We start from the raw sequence: 22,540 nt of genomic DNA, 5'->3' as shown, positions 1-22,540 counted from the left end.
GCCTTCCCTGTCCAGGCAGCACCCTCTTCTCCCTCGTCTCCATGACGACACACGCGCACCAGGGTCTCCTGCTGCACTTGAGGAGACCGCCAGCAAACGCGCAGGCACTGCACGTACAGTAATTGACTCGAGTGTCACAACAGCCCTAAGGAGCAAGTGTCACTAACAGCCCCACTTTGCATGTGGGAAAACTGAGGTCCCAAAGCTGCTAAGCGGTAAAGCTGAGATTTGATGCTAGGCACTTGACTCCTGTGCTCTGCTTCTTCTCAAAATGCAACACACAAATCAAGCCTCTCCCTTCATCGAGCTGTTACCCCAAGTCTCTGCTTCCATCCACGTAAAAAACTGAAGCGCGGTCTACGGTCCTGGCTCCACTTTAATTCCCACTCGACTCCCCTCCACAGCCTGGCAGGCGTTCACACTCGGCAGTGCACGGAAGGTGGTGACTCCGGCCGCCCGCCAGCCACTGCAAGACGCCCGGCGCCGGCCTCTCGGAATCCACGTGTCTGCCGCGCCCTCCAGGAAGCGCTCTCCCTCTGGCTTCACCCACACCTGCTCCTGCCCCGCTGGCCAATCCTCCCCCATTTCCTCCGCTGGCCCGTCCTCTTCCGCTTGGCCGCTAGATGTGGGCGCATCCAGGCTGAGTCCCGGAAGCCTCCTGTCCAAGGGGCTTACCCTGTTCATCTCCAGCCACGAACTCCAATCTCATTCATTCAACTGCTGACCTCAGTTTCCATTTCAAACAACATAATCCGTCGCAAAGAGTCGGACACGACTGAGCGACTGAACTGAACTGAATCGACACAGAACGCTTTCATCTCTCAACGTTTCTTCCTGTTTCACTATGGAAAACTTCAAGCACATACAAAACCAGTAAAAACAGCATAATGAATCTCCATGTAGATTCAATCGCTGACGTGAGCTGACAAAGCGCATGGTTGATCTCACCTCACCTGTAACTCCATCCACCTTCCAGCTCCCCCCTAGGTGATCCCCAGACAGAGCCCTTTATTCCCTCCTCCAAACTTGTCCTTCTGTTTTAACAAGTATGTGCCATCATCTTCCAAACCCCAAAGCTAGAAGTCTCCGGTGCTCCCATCCTCTTCTCTCTACGGGGACACCCCCACCCCACCTGTGAATCCCATCAGCCCCACCCCAATCCCCACCACCCTGCTCTAAGCCACCATCATCTCTTCCAGGACTAAGTCGTGTCTGACTCTCTGAGACCCCATGGACTGCAGCCAGCCAGGTTCCTCTGTCCATGGAATTCCCAAGCAAGAATACTGGAGGGGGTTGCCATTTCCTTCTTCAGGAGACGTTCCAGACCCAGGGATTGAACCTGGGTCTCCCGCATTGCAGGCAGATTCTTCACCATCTGAGCCACCAGAGAAGCCCTCAGTAGCCTTCAACTTGGTGTCAAAGCACAACAAAAGCGAAACAAAACCTCTGCAGGCCAGAAGAGAGTGATACACAATATTCACAGTGATGATGGAAAAACCTACAAACAAGAATATCCAGCAAGGCTCTCCTTTAGATTTGACAGAGAAATCAAAAGCTCTACAGACAAGCAAAAGCTAAAAGAATTCAGCACTACCAGACCAGCTTTACAACAGATACTAAAGAAACTTCTCTAAGTGGAAAAGGAAAGGCCACAACTAAAACCAAGAAAATTATGAAATGGGAAGGCTCACTGGTAAAGACAAACAGATAGTAAAGGGAGGAAAAGCCACCACACAAATATGACCAGTAGTCATGAGAAGAGCAGAGTACAAGTCCATGGTATTTGAAATGCATTTGAAATTAAGAGACCAGCAACTTAAAACAATCATATATACACATACAGACTGCTATATCAAAACCTGATAACTGAAAAATCTATAATAGATATACACACAAAAAAGAAAAAGGAATCCAAACACAACATTAAGGATAGTCATTAAGTCACAGAAGAACAAAAGAGCAAAGGAAGAAAAAAGATCTACAAAAACAGATCCAAAACAACGAAATGGCAATACAGTAGTCCCCTACATGTGAACCTTCAAGTTGCTAACTTTCAAAGATGCAACACGCATTCACATGTCCAATCACGTAGGCTCACATCTGGCATTATCTGTAAAAGCTGGGTGCCTAGGTTAACTCTGTTGGACTTACAAACACACTGGACTTACGGACGCACTCCCAGAATGCAACTCATTCACATACAGGAGACTGTAAGAACACATATAAATGATAATTATCTTGTATGTAAATGAAGTAAATGCTTCAACCAAAAGACACAGCCTGGCTGAATGGATACAAAAACGAGACCCACATACATGCTGTCTACAAGAGACCCAATTCAGACCTAGTGACACACGCAGACTGAAGTGCAGGGATAGAAAGAGGTATTCTATGCAAATGGAATCAAAAGAAAGCTGGGGCAGCAGTGCTGTATCAGACAAAGTGGACTTTAAAGACTGGTACAAGAGATGAAGAAGGACACTCTGATCTTTGACCAAAGTGTGTCCACTTCGAAGAAGGACAAAATGATCAAAGAATCCATCCAAGCAGAAGATGCAGCACTCGAAAGTGTGTGTGCCCGGCACAGGAAGCTCCCCACTGAAAAAGGCAAATGTGACAGAGAGAGAGACAGAGACGCCGCGACAGCGAGGTCGATGCACAGACCCTCCCGACAGAGCAAGAGAACACAGGCTGCAAATGACACACTGGATCCGACGGGCTTCAGTGGTGTTTACAGAGCATTCCACCTGAAAGCAGCGAGGTGCAAATGTACATGGAACACTCTCCAGGACAGCTCACATGTGAGGACACAGAGCAAGCCTCAGTAAATTTAAGAGAACTGAAATCATATCAAGTAATTTTTCCAACCACAACATTATGAGATGAGAAATCAATTACAAGGAAAAAAACTGCAAAAAACATAAACATGTGGAGACTAAACAATAAGCTGCTAAACAACCAATGAATCACTGAAGATATCAAAGAGGAGATTAAAAAATACCTAAGAAGAAATGAAAATGAAAACACAGCCGTCCAAAACCAGAGATGCAGCAAAAGCAGTTCTAAGAGATAAGTTTATAGCAACATAAGCTTACCTGAGGAATGAGAAAACTCGCAAATAATCTAACCTTACGTTAAAGCAACTAGAGAAAGAAGTCAAACAAAACCCAAAGTTAGTAGAAAGAAAGAAGTCATAAAGATTGGTGCAGAAATGAAATAGAGACAAAGAAAATACAAAAAATCAATGAAACGAAAAGCTGATTTCCTGAAAAGATAAACAAAATTGATAAACCTTTAGCAAGACTCATCAAGAAAAAAAGGGAGAGGACCTAAATCAATAAAATTAGAAATGTAAAAGAAGTTACTACTGACATCACAGAAATACCAAGGACCATAAGAGACACTACTAAAAAACTATATGCCAATAAAATGGACAACCTGGAAGAAATGGAAAAATTCTTAGAAAGATATAATCTCCCAGAACTGAACCAGGAAGAAAGAGAAAATATGAAACCAATTACAAGTACTGAAATTGAAACTGTGATTTAAAAACTCCCAACAAAGAAAACTCCAGGACCAGATGCCTTCACAGGCGAATTCTATCAAACGCTTAGAGAAGAGTTAACACCAATCCTTCTGAAACTATTCCAAAATAATTGCAAAGGAAGGAATACTTCCAAACTCATTCTATAAGGCCACCATCACCCTGACTTCAAAACTAGACACAAATACCACAAAAAGAAGAAAACTGCAGGCCAACATCCCTGATGAACATAGATGCAAAAATTCTCAACAAAATACTAGCAAACTGAATCCAACAATACATTAAAAGACTCACACACCATGACTGAGTGGGATTTATCCCAAGGATGCAAGAATTTTTTAATACATCATCAGCAAGAGAAGTACTAATACGTCTTTTGTTACCCGAATGTTACTGACCACCGTGTTTCAATATTCACTTACATAACAAATCACTGGCCACAAGCATCAGTTTCTGCAAAAACCCCCCAATCAATGTTTTAATATCCATTAATCAATCAGTGTGACATACCACATTAACAAATTGCAGAATAAAAACCACAGGACCATTTCAACAAATGCAGAAAAAGCTTTCCATAAAATTAAACATCCATTTATGATAAAAACTCTCGAGAAAGTGGGCTTACAGGGAACCCACCTCAACATAATAAAGGTCACATATGACAAACCCACAACTAACATCATATTCAACAGTGAAAAGCTGAAAGCAACAACACAAAGATGTCCACTTGCCACTTTTATTCAACATACTTTGGGGAGTCCCAGTCACTGCAATCCGAGAGGAAAAAGGGAGGGGGGTCCATACTAGAAAAGAAGTAAAACTGCTGCTGCTTGCAGGTGACACTGTACTATACATAGAAAATCCCAGATGCTACCAGGAAACTTCTAGAGTTCATCAGTGAATTAAGTCAAGGTGTAGGATACAAAATTAATACAAGAAATCTGCTGCATTCCTATACACTAACAATGAAAGATCAGAAAGAGAAAGGAAACAACCACATTCACTATCACATCAAAAAGAATAAAATACCTAGGAATAAACCTACCTGAGGATTAGAACATGTGTACTCAGAAAACTATGAGATGCTGATGAAAGAAATCAAAGATAAAGATATACCATGTTCTTGGATTGGAAAAATCAGTACTGTCAAATTAACTATACTAACCAATGGCTTCCCTGGTGGCTCAGAGGTTAAAGCGTCTGCCTCCAATGCGGGAGACCCGGGTTCAATCCCTGGGTCGGGAAGATCCCCTGGAGAAGGAAACGGTAACCCACTCCAGTATTCTTGCCTGGAGAATCCCATGGACGGAGAAGCCTGGTAGGCTACAGTCCACGGGGTCGCAAAGAGTCGGACACGACTGAGCGACGGAACGGAACGGAACCAATGCAATCTACAGATTCAATGCAATCCCTATCAAATTATCAAAGGCATTTTCACAGAACTAGAACAAAAAAATGTTTTAATTTGTATGGAAACACAAAAAGACCCTGAAGCACCAAAACAATCTTGAGGAAGTAAAGTATAGCTGGAGGAATCAGACTCCTGATTTCAGACTATACTACAAAGTTACAGTCATCAAGAGTAGGGTACTGACATAAAAACAAACATATAAATCAACAGAACAGGACAGAAAGCCCAGAAATAAACCCATGGACCTACAGTCAATTAACCTATGATGGAGGCAAAAATACACAATGGAGGAAAGATGGGCTCTTCAATAAGTGGTGCTTGGAAAACTAGACAGCTACATGTAAAAAAATAAAATTAGAATGTTCCCTAAGACCATACAAAAAATAAACTCAAAATGAATCAGAGACTTAAAAGTAAGACTGGACACTATAAAACTCCTAGAGAAAAATATATGCAGGACACTCTTTGACATAAATTATAGTAGTATCTTATTGGATCCATATCCTAGAGTAATAGAAATAAAAACAAAAATAAACAAATGGGGCCTAATGAAACTTAGAAGCTTTTGCAAAGAAAAGGAAACTATAAACAAAATGAAAAGACAACCTACAGAATGGGAGAAAAAAACTGTAAACAAATGCAAACAAAGGATTAATCTCCAAAATATACAAACAGACTACACAGCTCAAATCAAAAATCAAACAACCCAATCAAAAACTGGGCAGAAGATCTAAACAGACACTTCTCCAAAGAAGATATACAGATGGCCAATAAACACATGAAAAGATGCTCAACAACACTCATTATTAGAGAAATGCAAATCAAAACTACAAGGGACTTCTCTGGTGGTCCAACAGTAATCCGCCTTTCAATACAAGGGACACAGGTTTGATCCCTGGTCATGCAACCCAATGGTTACAGCAGTCAAGACATGGAATCAACCTAAATGTCCATCGACAGATGACTGGACAAAGAAGATTTGGTACATATATATATATAATACATATGTATGTTTAAATATAATGGAATATTACTCAACCATATAAAGGAATGAAAAATGCCATTTAAAGCATCAAGGATGGACCTAGAGATTACCATATGAACTGAAGCCAGAGAGAGAAAAAGATAAACATCATATGGTATCACTTACATGTGCAATCTAAAAAAATGATACAAATGAACTTATTTACAAAGCAGAAAGAGACTCACAGAAATAGAAAGTACTTATGCTACCAAAAGGGAGGGGGTAGGCATAAGCTAGGGTTAGGGATTAAGATATACATAAAATAATCAACAAGGACCTACTATATAGCACAGAGAGCTATACTCAATACTGTGTAATAACTTATAAGTGAAGAATCTGAGAAGACACACACACACATATATATAAGTGTGTACGTATGTAACTGAATCACTGTGCTGGACACCTGAAAATAACATAATACTGCCAATCAATTATACTTTGATAAAAATAAACTTAATTTTTTAAAAAAGAAAGAAAAAAAGGGAGGGAGGGAAGGAAAAAAAGGACTAGTGCATTAGAATTAATCAGCTGCACAGAATCAGTTTCTTCCGACTGCTGAGAATCTGAGATGAGGAACCTTATCTATCATTTTCAACATTGCAGCCCCAAGACCTAGCCTAGCGTCTGGTCTATTTCTCAAAGAAAACATAAGGATTAGTAAGTTTAAAATTCCTTCATTACCAGAATCTCCCAGTAATTGATGAAAAGGTCTTGCTCAGAGGGCCAGCCCTCTATAGAGGCCAAGCAGGGAGTGATTCCTGGAGTGAAAGCTTAGTCTTGCCTGAATAATCCTTACTGCACTGTAGTATCTCTACTCTTATCTCCTTGACATCTTTAAGGTTACCCAGACTGCTTACACTGGATCCTTAAGAGGAAAAAACGTGACTCCGAGTTCAGAGCTCCGTTCCCTGCATCAGTAGGACTCTACAGCCCCAGGTAAGAGGTACTGCCATCACGGGATGGCCATTCAGGGAATCCTGCAGAGGGAACCCTGCGAGTACAGAAAGGACACTCCTGGTGGGGTGAGGGCCCCGTTCTGGACGCAGGGTTCCAGGGACCAGGAATCAGACGTGGGGCTTCCCTCTGACTCCAGGCTCTGCCCCCTCCGCTGAAGAGGCAGGGGTCAAGCTACCCTTAGGCTGCCTCCCAGGCTGGAGCTGATGAGAAATTTCACATAGGGAGTTCTGTGAAATGCTCTTGCCACACGGCAGGGCCAGCAGATGAGGTAACGAGGATGTGATCCGGCCAGGCCTGAGGAGCTGGCGGTGCCCACACATCCAAGTTAAGCGCCTGCTCTATGGCAGGGGGCTGCCCTCTGGGGGCATGGGTGAGGCCCTGGCCACCTCGCACCGCGGAGGCCACAGCTCCGGACACCCCCAGGCTTTACACAGCCCCCGCCCCCAGCTCCTGCTCTCCTGTGTGAAGCAGAAAGAATAGGAAAGGAGCGGCCACTGGAGAAAACCCGCCCCACCTCCCCCAAGTGATGCCACAACTGGAATTACCCGACAAATCTCTGACTTCCGGGTGTGAAAACCCTCAGCTGTTCAATGACACTAACAGAGCTTACACTGACTTTCTGTCAAGTTTTCTTCAACTTGGCTCAAAATAACCTCTCACACGCCTCAATAGTTTTGTCCTGGCAAATTCTGAAATGCTACTCTAACTGAGGGATGGCCAAACTACAATCAAACCACGGGCCAAATCCGGGTGCTCTGGTAAATACCATCTCACTGGAGAGCAGCCCCACCGATCTGTGTACATGCTGCCAAGGGCCATCTTGACACGACAAAGGCAGCGTTCTGTAGCTGTAACTGAGACAGCTCGGCCCTGGAAGCTTAAAACACTCACTATCTGGCCCTTTAAGGAAAGCCTGCCAAACTCAACTCTAATTCTACCTGCCTCAAAATACAACAGAAAAAAGTACAGTCCAAGCTACATAAACTGCTTTTTCGTCAAAACCGGCAAGGTTTCACTTTGCAAAAAGGAATTCTAACAAATATCACATTTACAGAATCAGCACTTTTGTGTGTTGAACAAACCAAAAAAAAAAAAGTATTTTCAGATTTATCATCAATGGGAAAAGCATATTTTCCTACACATTCATAAATCTATTATGCTGAACTACTTTTACACAGATTCCAACACACGGGCTTAAAGCTGAATCCACAAATACATCACTCTTGGTCCCAAAGCAATTTTCTAAAAGTAGAATAAGTTTGAAAAGTAGAGCCTAAATAATGCTCTCTTACGTTAAACTCTATTATTAACACTAAAAACTAAACTACAGCAACAACACAATTTCTGACCACGTTTATACAAGTGGATAATTCCTCTTTATATAAAATACAGTTAACTGCTAGTTTAAAAATACTTATACAACTAAGCTAAACACAATCTAAGTATGTGAAGAATCATTCAAAAGAAAAATCAAATCTCTAATATATGTTTTAAAAGAAAATGGGGTTACCCACGGAAGTAAAGTGTGAGGATCCTTTATTTCCCAGCCCGTGACACCCCTTTGGGGTGGTGGATTAGCCCTTCCATGGTCTGAATATGGAGGAAAAAATCTGCACATGGGAAGGTAACGAGAGCTCATTCACCTTCCTTTCCCAGATGTTAGTGCTTTCTCCCTTTTGATGAAATAAGAAGTTGTTCTAAAGCAGGGATAAGAACAAGGACTTTGAGACATGGTGCCAAAAAAGAAAGAAAAGGTAAGCTACTCATAAAATTTAGGCTCTAAAAGGAAGATCTCGTCCTAAAATAGCACCCTAAACCTTATGCCTGTGAGGCAAGTTCCCTCCATTGCTACAACGCTCCCTTCATCAGAAACAAATCCATACATTCTGAGTTTAAACGGAATGACTGGAGTATTTGGTTATCATCTTTTCAAATCAGTTGTCCCATGTCACATTTGAAGAAGTTCTGGAGAAAAACATAACAAACCTGCGTGGACTGTCCCTCAAAGGGATTCAAGCTCATCTAAAGCCCTCGTGGTAAGCCGGGTGTAACCGTGTGCAGACTGCAAGCTAGGAGAACCTGCCCTGGCCCGAGATACAAACCTCCTGGCGAACGACATCTGCAGTTCTCTCCAAGTGATCAGGTCTCCTTTTGGATTTCATTACACTTTAATAGAAAGTAAAATTAGGTTATTAAGTATTATCCTCCTAAAAATTAATTACAGTATTAATTATCATGACTATCCAGTACCTGTGATTGGAAAGGAACACCATCCAGTACACAGTATAACTGGCTGTCCAGGATACGGTATAACATTATGGATCCTAGAGAACAGCCCGTGGAAATCTATAAACTGACTAAAGCTTACGGCCCACTGACAGCAGGCACAGGTAAGGAAGATGCTACGACCTGCCTCCCACCGTCTTCAGCAGGCCCGGGCTCTTTGAACACCCACCGCAAACGACACTGAAGGAGACCACTCACCTGCTCTGAGCAAGGTGGCGCAAAGCGCTGGGTGTCGATCTCAGCAGAGCAGCCTGAGTGCAGATGGCGCCCACAGAGCCTCGCAGAAGCCTGGGGATCACAACCACCATGGCGCTTCCTGGGAGACAGCAAACTCAAAGTCACAACATTCAGAAAAAGGAGGGAAACATCAGACTGTCTTAGGGGCCAGTGAAGAAGAGTTTGGATTTTTGTTGCTGATGTTATGAGCTGAGCTAACAGCAAAACGATTAAAGACCTAACTTCACCCTGACAAAACTGCTGCTGTTATTTAGAGTTGAGTCAACTGAACCCCACAATACTGGCATACGTATCAATCGTTACCGGTGCTGTCAAATATTCCTGTCCTCTATTAGTTTCCAAAATCTCTGACCAAGCTCGTGGGACTGATCTTATGCTATCACAGAAGAGGACACAGATTTTATAACTGCCTAGTAATTATGTTCCGCCCAGAGCACCACATAAGTCTTTAATATTTCTTATGAGATAAAGAGAAAAGGGCAGACAGATGTTCTGAGGTTCACAGCAATGAGGATAAACAGACTCCAACCACAGGCAGGAACATAAATGAATAACACAAATACCTCAGTAAATGCAAAGAATGACAGAAACGGTTCAAAAAAGCACCTACACAAAGCACCTAGTCTACGAGTCCAGTCGTACAAAGTACAAAAACAGAAAAAGTGAGTCTGTGGAGCTGGAAATCAAATTAGCAATTACCCATGGAGAGGGGGCCGTGACAAAGCTGTTTCATAATCTGAATGGTGATTATATGGGTATTTTCATTTTGAAAAAAATTCCTCAAACACAAGAGGAGTTTCAGAGCAGTCAGAACACCCCGAATGGCACCACAGTGATGGACACACGCCACCGTCCGTTTGTCCACATCCACAGGACGCACAACACCGAGAGTGGGCCACGCTGTCAGACTCGGGGACGCTCCGAGCCAGTGCAGCTCACCGATGACAGTCGGTGACTAAAGACCCCACGCTGGTGGGGGCTGTGGACGATGGGCGGCTGTGCACGTGTGGGGGCAGGGAGTGGAAGGGAAACCTCTGTACTTGCCCTCAATCTTGCTGTGAACGTAAAATTGCTCCCAAAAACATTTTGTCTTAAAAATTCAACCAAGCAGTCTTCTTAGGATTTATGTACTTCCGTTTACACGTCAAATTTCAAAATCAAGTTTAAAGAAAAAAAAAAAAAACAGAAAGATTCTCCAACACATAAAATTCTAAAAACTACTGCCTATCAGGAAATCCACTGATCGGGAGTCAGATGATACATTTACATTTTTTTGCATCCTATCACTGTTTTCTCTGCTAATTCTTAAATCCTTCTTTGCTTAAATAAGCTTCCCAGGTGGTGCTAGTGGTAAAGAACCCACTTGCCACTACAGGAGACATAAAAGACATTGTTTCGATTACTGGGCTGGGAAGATCCCCTGGGGAAGGGCATGGCAACCCACTCCAGTACTCTTGCCTAGAGAATCCCGAACACAGAGGCATCTAACCCTACAGTCCATGGGGTCACAAAGAGTTGGACATGACTGAAGCGACTTAGCACGCAAGCACACTGCTTGGATGCTGATGGCCACTTTTAACAAGTTATATTGCCATATATATCTGTCCTTTCCTATCTCAATTGGCTTCAGAATAAATGAAAATCTATGTGAACACTCTATTTCCTGAGCTCTTTGGGAGGTACCATATAAATGAATTGCAACAAATACAATGTTACACAATATTTAAGTGAAGTCTACATTCTCCAAAGGAGGTGTGCTATATTCCTACTCCACACTCATTAATTCAGCCCTTCATTCGACAAATATTTATTAAGAGTCCATCATGAAGCAGGCCTTGGGGCCACATGAACAAAACAAAGAGCTTCGGGAGCTTGAAGCTATTTTAGAAGATACAGACAGGAAATAAAAGTAAATAAATTGAGAGGTGACAATTAGCATATGTAATTAATCCTGTTACAACCAAATCATATTAAAAAGCCACTGCTCTCTAACCAGTCTTTGGATAAAACATCTATTTCTTGACATTGTGGATAAACATGCTACTTGCTATTTTTCTCTTTAGTAAATGGAAGAAGTAAAAGGCCTCTTTCCACCTCACGTAAAACGTAGTTTCTCTCCTCTGAACGTGCTAAAGCAAAAATGGTGTATTAATCACTAAAAGAAAGAAGATAAAACTTACTTCAGAGGTCCATGAGAGGTTAGGAGTCGTTAAGTGTGTGGCTGGCTGGCCAACCTGCAATACTCTGATCCTGGAATCACGCTGAGACCTTTGGCATGCACACGGGTTGGAACACAAACAGTGCCATCTACTGAGACTCTAAGCAGGTTCCTGCAACGGCAGAGACAACACGTAAGAACAATGTTTGGGAAGCTGTTCAGAAGCACTGCCATCTCAGGACTTCCCTGATGGCACAGCGGACGGGAGTCCACCTGCCAATGCAGGGACATGGGTTCACTCCCCGGTCCAGGAAGATTCACACGCTGAGGAGCAAGTAAGCCCGCGCGCCACGACTACTGACGCCCGGGCTCCACAGCAAGAGAAGCGCGTGCACACGCCCGCTCACCACCACCAGAGGGAGCCCCTGAGCCACACGGAGACCCTGCACAGCCAGACACAGGCAAGTAAGGAAACTCACCAAAAGAAACCACTCCCGTCTCTCAGCGGTAAGGCAAGCGTCCCCTCACAGCCAGCCTACTCTCAGTGACGCCCCCCCTCCATCCACTCCCCCTCAAGTCCCCACTTTTCTTGTCTGTTTCTCTTGCTGCTTCTCTCTTTCGTCTTTCTTGTTGTTTCACTGCTCAGTCGTGTCCGACTCCTTGCGACCCCACGGACTGCAGCCTGCCAGGCTCCTCTGTCCAAGGGATTCTCCAGGCGAGAGGACTGGAGTGGGGTGCCACGCCCGCCTCCAGGGCATCTTCCCCACCCAGGGGTCGAACCCGCGTCTCCTGCAGTGCCAGTGGGTTCTTTACCGCTGAGCCACCAGGGACGCCCACTCATCTTTCCTGTCCCGTCTGTATCTCCTGCTGCTTAGGGTCTCCACCCCATGAACAACCAGACCGTGGCTGGGCTGATAACAGGTACATGTCACTTGGGGCCCAAGCTCCCTGACAACATTTAACTGATGGGCAGGCAAATATGGACATGCTGTTCTGCTCAGTGTTTTGGACATCTACTGCTACAATAAGCTGCCCTCATCTAAGACACATCTTTCAGTGATTATACTGTTTGATCTACTGCTCAACTTGAACTGGAAGACAAAGGTACCTTAATTTTTAAAACCTGTTTTCTTTAAACTTCTAAACTCTTGCTTTTTAACGACAGTACCCATGACCAAGAGTGCCACCTGCGGGTAAATACAGGGCATTTCATCAAACTGGGCTCTGCTGCTGCTGCTGCTGCTAAATCACTTCAGTCGTGTCCGACTCTGTGTGACCCCATAGACGGAAGCCCACCAGGCTCCCCCATCCCTAGGATTTTCCAGGCAAGAACACTGGAGTGGGTTGCCATTTCCTTCTCCAATTTGTGAAAGTGAAAGTGAAGTCGCTCAGTCGTGTCCAACCCTTAGCGACCCCATGGGCTTCAGCCTACCAGGTTCCTCCATCCATGGGATTTTCTAGGCCTAGAAACTGGGCTCAAATGCCTTCTAAAGCGACAGGGCATTTAAAGGAAAAATCCAGCCATAGGTGGAAACACATCCAGAGGCTTCATACAGTCAATGAAAGCATTAATTAACTATAGAAAATTAAAATATGCTAAGTAGTGTACTACTAGAGCTCATCAATGAACTTGGTAAACTCCCAAGATACAAAATTAACACACAGAAATCTGTTGCATTCCGATACACTTAACAATGAAAGATCAGAAAGAGAAATTAAGAAAAGAACTGCAATTACCATACATCAAAAAGAATAAAATATTTAGGAATAAACTGACCTTAGGAAATAAAACAACCTATACTCTGAAAACTACAGGAAGCTGATGAAAGAAATCAAAGATGACACAAACGGAAAGATAGACCACGTTCTTGGGTTAGAAGGATCAATACTGTCAAAATGACTATATCACCCAAGGCAATCTACAGATTCAACACAATCTCTATCAAGTTACCAATGGAATTTTTCACAGAACTAGAACAAAAAAAAATGTTTTAATTTGTATGGAAACACAAAAAAACCCTGAAGAGCCAAAACAATCTTGAGAAAGAAATGCAGAGCTGAAGGAATCAGACTCCATGACTTCAGACTATACTACAAAGCTACAGTCATAAAAACAGCATGGTACTGGCATAAAGACAGACATATATATCCGTGGAACAGGATACAAAGCCCAGAAACAAACCCAGGAACCTATGGTCAATCAATCTAGAGAGGCAAGAATATACAATGGAGAAAAGACAGTCTCTTCAATAAGTGGTGCTGGGAAAACTGGAAAGTTACATGCAAAAGGATGAAATTAGAACACTCCCTAACACCACACAAAAATAAACTCAAAATGAATTAGAGACCTAAATGTAAGACTGGACATTATAAAAATCAGTAGGAAAACACAGTACTCTCTTTGACAGAAATCGCAGAAAGATTTTTTTAAAATCTGTCTCCTAAAGTAATAAAAATAAAAACAAAAATAAGCAAATTGGACCTAATTAAGCTTAAAAGTTTTTGCAAAGCAAAGAAAACCATGAAGCAAATAAAAAGACAATCTACAGAATGGGAGAAAATATTTGCAAACAATGTGACTGACCCACAAGGGGTTAATCTCCAAAATACACAACAGCTCTTTATAAAAAACATAACCCAATCAAAAAATGGGCATAAGATTAAACAGACATTTCCCCAAAGACACAAAGACAGCAAAAAAGGCACATGAAAAGATTCTCAACATCACTAATTATTCAGTCAGTTCAGTCGCTCAGTTGTGTCTGACTCTCTGCGATCCCATGCATCACAGCACGCCAGGCCTCCGTGTCCATCACCAACTCCCGGAGTTCACTCAAACTCATGTCCACAGAGTCGGTGATGTCATCCAGCCATCTCATTCTCGGTCGTCCCCTTCTCCTCCCGCCCCCAACCTTTCCTAGCATCAGAGTCTTTTCCAGTGAGTCAACTCGTCGCATGAGGTGGCCAAAGTATTGCAGTTTCAGCTTCAGCATCAGTCCTTCCAACGAACACCCAGGATTGATCTCCTTTAGAATGGACTAGTTGGATCTCCTTGCAGTATAAGGGACTCTCAAGAGTCTTCTCCAACACCACAGTTCAAAAGCATCAATTCTTCAGCGATCAGCTTTCTTCACAGTCCAACTCTCACATCCATACATGACCACGGGAAAAACCATAGCCTCGACTAGACGGACCTTTGTTGGCAAAGTAATGTCTCTGCTTTTTAATATACTATCAAGGTTGGTCATGACTTTCCTTCCAAGGAGTAAGCGTCTTTTAATTTCATAGCTGCAATCAACGTCTGCAGTAATTTTGGAGCCCAAAAAAATAAAGTCTGACACTGTTTCCACTGTTTTTCCATCTATTTCCCATGAAGTGATGGGACCAGATGCTATGATCTTTGTTTTCTGAATGGTGAGCTTCAAGCCAACCTTTTCACTCTCCTCTTTCACTTTCATCAAGAGGCCTTTGAGTTCCTCTTCACTTTCTGCCATAAGGGTGGTGTCATCTGCATATCTGAGGTTATTGATATTTCTCCTGGCAATCTTGATTCCAGCTTGTGCTTCTTCCAGCCCAGCGTTCCTCATGATGTACTCTGCATATAAGTTAAATAAACAGGGTGACAATATACAACCTTGACGTACACCTTTTCCTATTTGGAACCAGTCTGTTGTTCCATGTACAATTCTGACTGTTGCTTCCTGACCTGCATACAGGTTTCTCAAGAGGCAGGTCAGGTGGTCTGGGATTCCCATCTCTTTCAGAATGTTCCACAGTTTATTGTGATCCACACAGTCAAAGGCTTTGGCATAGTCAATAAAGCAGAAACAGATGTTTTTCTGGAACTCTCTTGATTTCTCCATGATCCAGCAGATGTTGGCAATTTGATCTCTGGTGCCTCTCTCTGCCTTTTCTAAAACCTGCTTGAACACCTGGGCGTTCACGGTTCACATATTGCTGGAGCCTGGCTTGGAGAATTTTGAGCACGACTTTACTAGCGTGTGAGATGAGTGCAATTGTGCGGTAGTTTGAGCATTCTTTGGCATTGCCTTTCTTTGGGATTGGAATGAAGACTGACATTTTCCAGTCCTGTGGCCACTGCTGAGTTTTCCAAATTTGCTGGCATATTGAGTGCACCACTTTCACAGCATCATCTTTCAAGATGTGAAATAGCTCAACTGGAATTCCATCACCTCCACTAGCTTTGTTCGTAGTGATGCTTTCTAAGGCCCACTTGACTTCACATTCCAAGATGTCTGGCTCTAGGTCAGTGATCACGTTATCGTGACTATCTTGGTCGTGAAGATCTTTTTTGTACAGTTCTTCTGTGTATTCTTGCCACCTCTTCTTAATATCTTCTGCTTCTGTTAGGTCCATACCATTTCTGTCCTTTATCGAGCCCATCTTTGCATGAAATGCGCAGACGCGAGAGACGCCGGCCCCGGCGCAACCGACCAAGCACAGAAGCGCGACCAAGCACAGAAGCGTGGCCGAGAGGAGCTAACCCACGCCTGAGGCCAGGGCCAGCGGCCGAGAGGAGCTACCCCACGTCCAATAGGCGGTGGCTGCACGGGCGCAGGAGGGCCGAGAGGAGCTACTCCACGTTCAAGGTCAGGAGGGGCGGCCTTGAGGAGATACCCCTCATCCAAGGTAAGGTGCAGCAGCTGCGCTTTCTTGGAGCAGTTGTGAAGAGATATCCCACGCCCAAGGTAAGAGAAACCCAACTAAGACGGTAGGTATTGGGAGGGGGCATCAGAGGGCAGACACACTGAAATCATAATCACAGGAAACTAGTCAATGTGATCACATGGACCACAGCCGAATGTGGTCCACTGGAGAAGGGAATGGCAAACCACTTCAGTATACTTGCCTTGAGAACCCCATGAACAGTAACAAAGGGCAAAATGATAGGATACTGAATGAGGAATTCCCCAGGTCGGTAGGTGCCCAGTATGCTACTGGAGATCAGTGGAGAAGTAACTCTAGAAGGAATAAAGGGAGGGAGCAAAAGCAAAACAAATACCCAGTTGTGGATGTGACCAGTGATAGAAGCAAGGTCCGGTGCTGTAAAGAGCAATATTGCATAGGAACCTGGAATGTTAGGTCCATGAATCAAGGCAAATTGGAAGTGGTCAAACAGCAGATGGCAAGAGTGAACATAGACGTTCTAGGAATCAGTGAATTAAAATGGACTGGAATGGGTGAATTTAACTCAGATGACCATTATATCTACTACTGTGAGCAGGAATCCCTTAGAAGAAATGGAGTAGCCATCATGGTCAACAAAAGAGTCCGAAATGCAGTACTTGGATGCAATCTTAAAAACGACAGAATGATTTCTGTTCGTTTCCAAGGCAAACCATTCAATATTACAGTAATCCAGGCCTATGCCCCAACCAGTAACGCTGAAGAAGCCGAAGTTGAACGGTTCTATGGAGACCTATAAGACCTTTTAGAACTAACACCCAAAAAAGATGTCCTTTTCATTATAGGGGACTGGAATGCAAAAGTAAGAAGTCAAGAAACACCTGGAGTAACAGGCAAATTTGACCTTGGAGCACGGAATGAAGCAGGGCAAAGGCTAATAGAGTTTTGCCAAGAGAACGCACTGGTCATAGCAAACACCCTCTTCCAACAACACAAGAGAAGATTCTACACATGGACATCACCAGATGGTCAACACCAAAATCAGATTGATTATATTCTTTGCAACCAAAGATGGAGAAGCTCTATACAGTCAGCAAAAACAAGACCAGGAGCTGACTGTGGCTCAGATCATGAACTCCTTATTGCCAAATTCAGACTGAAATTGAAGAAAGTAGGGAAAACCACTAGACCATTCAGATATGACCTAAATCAAATCCCTTATGATTATACAGTGGAAGTGAGAAATAGATTTAAGGGACTAGATCTGATAGAGTGCCTGATGAACTCTGGACGGAGGTTCGTGACATTGTACAGGAGACAGAGACCAAGACCATCCCCATGGAAAAGAAATGCAAAAAGGCAAAATGGCTGTCTGAGGAGGCCTGACAAATAGCTGTGAAAAGAAGAGAAGCGAAAAGCAAAGGAGAAAAGGAAAGATATAAGCATCTGAATGCAGAGTTCCAAAGAATAGCAAGGAGAGATAAGAAAGCCTTCCTCAGTGATCAATGCAAAGAAATAGAGGAAAACAACAGAATAGGAAAAACAAGAGATCTCTTCACTAATTATTAGAGAAATGCACATCAAAACTACAATGAGGTATAACCTCACACCAGTCAGAATGGCCATCAACAAAAGGTCTACAAATACTAAATGCCAGAGAGCGTGTGCAGAAAAAGGAACCATTCTACACTGTAGGTGGGAATGCAGATTGGTATAGCCTTTATGGAGAAGAGTAAGGAGGCCGCTTAAAAAACTAAAAATAGAGCTACCATAAGATCCTTCAGTCCCACCCCTGGACATGTGCCTGGAGAAAAGCACAACTGAAAACATACACGCAGTCCAATGCTCAGTGCAGCACTATTCACAATAGCCACGACACGGGAGTAACCTAAATGTCCACTGACAGATGAAACGGATAGAAATGTGGATAACATATACAGTGAAATATTACTCAGTCACGAAACAGAATGAAACAATGCCACCTGCAGCAGCATGGACGGACCTAGAGGTTAACACACCAGGTGAGCCAGACAGAGAGAGACAATCACACGGCGTCACCGCTACGCGGATCTAAAATGATACAGATGAACTTATCGACCAAACAGAGACAGACTCAGGCACAGAAAACAAACTTACGGTTACCAAAGAGGAAGGGGGAGTGTATGTTAGGAGCCTGGGATTAACATGTACACACTGCTGTATATAAATCAGATAACCAGCGAGGACCTACTCTATCACACAGGGAACTACACTCAATATGATGTAAAAACCTATAAGGGAGGAGAATCTGATACGTATACATGTATGTATAATATCACTGAAGCATGTGGTGTTCACCTGAAACTACGGGATATTGTAAGTCAACTATATTTCAATAGGGGATTCCCAGGAGGCCTGCCAATGCAGAAGACACAAGAGATGCAGGTTCGATCCCCTGGAGGAGGAAATGGCAACCCACTCCAGTATTCTTGCCTGGAAAATTCCATGGGCGGAGGAACCTGGTGGGCTGCAGTCCATGGGGTCGAGAAGAGTCGGACACAACTGAGCGACTTCACTTTCACTTTTCTGCATTGGAGAAGGAAATGGCAACCCACTCCAGTGTTCTTGCCTGGAGAATCCCAGGGACGGCAGAGCCTGGTGACTGCTGTCTATGGGGCTGCACAGAGTCGGACACGACTGAAGCAACTTAGTAGCAGCAGCAAGTAATTTTCAAAACCATACAAAACAGAATATTCCATCAATGTTTGTATTCTCATTTGGGCCTTACCTCCCCAAAAAGTTATTTTATTTCTGAAACAGAGAAAATTATCATAAATACTAAATGAAACATATAGCCATTTAAGCAGTCCTACAAACAAAAGATTAAATTTAAGATTTAAAATGAACCATATTAGTTTCTGTTCAACAAGTACATTCAAAGTATTTAACAATTACTGGAGCATCGCGGAGACACAATAAAGAACCAGACACAAGGCCTTTGCCGTTACATGAAGCTTTTATTCCAATGTCTGCAGCAGCTAACAAACATAACTAAAAGACACAGATTACAGCAAGTGTGCAAAGGAAATAAGAGTGATGGAGGCTGGGGAATATCAGGAGAGGTCTCTCTCGAGAGGAGTCTGAGCTGAGACCTGAACGATGAGGAACAGGCAGCCAAGTTAAGTGCAGAGCAATGGAGCAGAGGCCCCGTCACAGAAGCAAGGCTGGTGTGTGAGGCGGAGCACAACCAGTGCGCCTGAAGAGCAGATAGCCGGGGACCGTGACGGACGAGCCCCAGCACGGACACGTGCCAGGCCACGGCCGGCCACGGCCGGCCACGGCCAGCGGGTAGGCCTTCTTCTGAAGGCAAAGGGAGGCGGCTGGAGGCTTTGAACAAACCAGCGGAGGGTCGTGATCTCATTCACACTAAAAAATCACTCCGGCTGCCTTGTAAAGAACAGACCAAGAGTTGAAGCAGGAAGTTCAGTTAGAAGGTGCCAGGCTAAGCTCAGACAGAATTAAACTAAGAAACAGATGAACATGGAATAGATTTTGGAACTAGAGCCCTGTCAGTTGCTGAGACAGGATGACGTGTCAACAGGCAGTGACAGAAAGAAAACAAAACCAAGAATGCCTCAAAAAGCATGAAGGCACAGAAACAATCTCAGAGCTAGCACGGCACTTGCTGAGTTAGAAGCCCAGGTGCCAGTGAGGAAGCACAGGGGCTCTTGGCATTCGGAAAGGGGACCCGAGTTAAATACAAGTTACTTCAGAGTGTTGGACTCAGAATCAGCAGAGCTGGGCTCAGATCTGACTCCTTTCTGGCTTTTGACCTTGAGCCAGTCACCGCTTCCCCTTTTTAAATAGAAATGCGAAGACTACTTCACTGGGTTGCTGAAAAGGGGTACACGTCTAGGGAAATACCTGGGACGCAGGAGGATCATAAAAATCAACCCCAATCTAGACAGGCAATGGGTTATGTGGCAAAAAAACAACTACCCAGCCTGACCTACAACAACACTCATAAAACACAGCTGCTATGACCTAAGTGTGACCTAGTTCTGAATTCAATCTCATGCTAAGAATTTTGGTCGTTGTTTTCCAAATCAGCAGCGTTACAATTTTTAAGTAATTATTTTAAAGCATAAATTTGTGATCTCAAATGACTATGCAGCTACTAGTAAGCTTGTTTTTGTCATACTCTGCGAGTCCAGAGATATCTCATTATGAACTGTGTCCACTCTTTTCTAGTAGTAAATGTAGTTCAGTAGTCACTGTTATGTTCTATCCAGAAACGCTGGGTAGCGTAAAGTAATGCATCACAGGTTTTGCTACAGCTTTCCTTTCTTCTGCATAGTATGCACTCAAACTGACAGCACCATGAGAGGACCCACCTCTGGCCAAACAAGGGATGTGGCAACAGACGGCAGGAGCGCAAGGCCAAGGAGACCACCAAAGCAGGCCTCAAGGGAACCAGCACCACTCTAGAGGAAAAGCTGAGCCCTCTGTGGAGTGCCAGAGCTGTCTGTCTAACCCAGCTCTGCTTCAAGCATCATCAGAGCACGCATGGCACTGAAGGTCATGAAGACCCAGCTTCTGGGCTCAGCCAGGCCTGAGTTCTCACCATAGCTTACTGCCATTCACCAGCTTGGCCCTTTTAGGCAAGTTTCTAAACCTAAGCCTCTAACCCTCAGGCTTCCCAGTGTTAAAAATGGGAGTGATCCCCATACCTCATTGTTTTAATAACATGACACATGTAAACACCACCTGGTACAGGGTCTGGCACACAGTGTCAACTACTATTAATAAAGTGGCTCATTCACTCTTCTGTTTCCATTTGAGGTAATACCTACTCAAAGAAAAGTTGGAAAATTACAGAGAAATTATAAAGAAAAATTACCCAACAACTCCTGTAACTTTTAGGATTACTAACTTCAGATTCGGAGAAGGCAATGGCAAGCCACTCCAGTACTCTTGCCTAGAAAATCCCATGGATGGAGGAGCCTGGTAGGCTGCAGTCCATGGGATCGCTATGAGTCGGACATGACTGAGCGACTTCACTTTCACACATTGGAGAAGGAAATGGCAACCCACTCCAGTGTTCTTGCCTGGAGAATCCCAGGGACAGGGGAGCCTGGTAGGCTGCCGTCTATGGGGTCGCACAGAGTCGGACACGACTGAAGTGACTTAGCAGCAGCAGCAGCAGCAGCAGCAACTTCAGATTTCAAAATTCCTCAGCAAATTGTTTTTGACAGACCCAAACTGCTTTCTAAAAAGTCTACCAATTTATACTTTCATGAACCAAATATGCACCCATTTCTGGACCTTCAAAAACAACTCACCTTTATTCTGGAGGTACTTATGCTCAGAAGTACTGAAGATTCCCAACCTCAAAACGATCACTGGGACTACAGAATAGACACTACCAACTCTCCCCAGTCCTCCTCTCTCCAAGAGGCTACCTGGGAAAACCCTTGTCTACAAAGACACAGAGAGCAGCCTCTGAGCTACATAGGCTTTACCAAAAAGGCGTCTCCGTTTCTTTGCTCAAAGCAGCATCAGTCCAGTTAACCCTCAACGAGTTTAACAGACGTTTAACAAACATTTCCCAACTGCTGGTTAGATCTCCAACTAAGCAAAACGGAATGTTTGTGAGGCCTCTGAAATATTCTATAAACCTTTTTAATGTAACTCCCAAATTTTCTCCCAAAGACTCCTCTGCCATTAGGTTTTCAAGCTTTAAAAGAGCTAAACCAGCTGGAACTTCAGCACACACAAAATTGCTAATTCATGCAAACGTTTGTGCATGCATAAATAAGCACAGGGATGTGTATGTATGTATTATGCATATGTATTATGTTAACATAAACTAAATACGGCATATGTGATTACTGAACCAAGTAAAACTCGCAATTTCCACGTAAAAGTAAAATGTTAGATCTGAAAGGAATCTTGTAAATCATCTCTAATCCAACTCTTTTTCAGTCAGAAGAGGAAATAAGGCCAAAGAATGCAAATATCCAGCTCCCAGATCTAGATCCAAATAGTCATCTTCTGAGCCCAGATCAGCTTCTCAATAGGGCTTTTCCCCACTGCCTTCATACTCTACCAAGATCTGAATAAACGCTTAGTAATAGAGCAAAACTCCCATGAAAGAAGCAAGACATACCACCTTTTATCTTTAAGGTATATTAAGGCCTCATGGTATTATAATAACTCTACGTGCTGATTCCATTTCTCTTACAAAGAAACTGTGGTTCGGTTCGGTTCAGTCGCTCAGTCGTGTCCGACTCTCTG

At 43.6% G+C, this 22,540-nt stretch overlaps 1 protein-coding gene across 4 annotated transcripts in view; it reads right to left on the bottom strand.

Moving 5' to 3' along the window:
- Positions 1-22,540, bottom strand: part of OXNAD1 (oxidoreductase NAD binding domain containing 1) — a 52,781-nt gene that overhangs the window by 29,573 nt on the left and 668 nt on the right. For 3 of the 4 annotated variants that reach the window (XM_055416841.2, XM_088835315.1, XM_055416848.2), the window contains exons 2-5: positions 11,640-11,789; positions 9,421-9,538; positions 9,039-9,102; positions 8,580-8,633 (exon numbers count right to left, since the gene is read on the bottom strand). In XM_055416841.2, coding sequence (XP_055272816.2) covers positions 8,580-8,633; positions 9,039-9,102; positions 9,421-9,530 — 228 coding nt within the window. In that variant the 5' untranslated portion in view covers positions 9,531-9,538; positions 11,640-11,789. The remainder of the gene's footprint in view (positions 1-8,579; positions 8,634-9,038; positions 9,103-9,420; positions 9,539-11,639; positions 11,790-22,540) is intronic. The other variant, XM_055416853.2, reaches the window with a different exon arrangement.

This window comes from Moschus berezovskii, chromosome 1, assembly GCF_049115385.1.
Source record: "Moschus berezovskii isolate FMDL1 chromosome 1, NW_MosBer_1.0, whole genome shotgun sequence".
NCBI lineage: Eukaryota > Metazoa > Chordata > Mammalia > Artiodactyla > Moschidae > Moschus > Moschus berezovskii.
The sequence above is the reverse complement of the archived record's forward strand: the minus strand, read 5'-3'. Positions and strand labels throughout refer to the sequence as shown.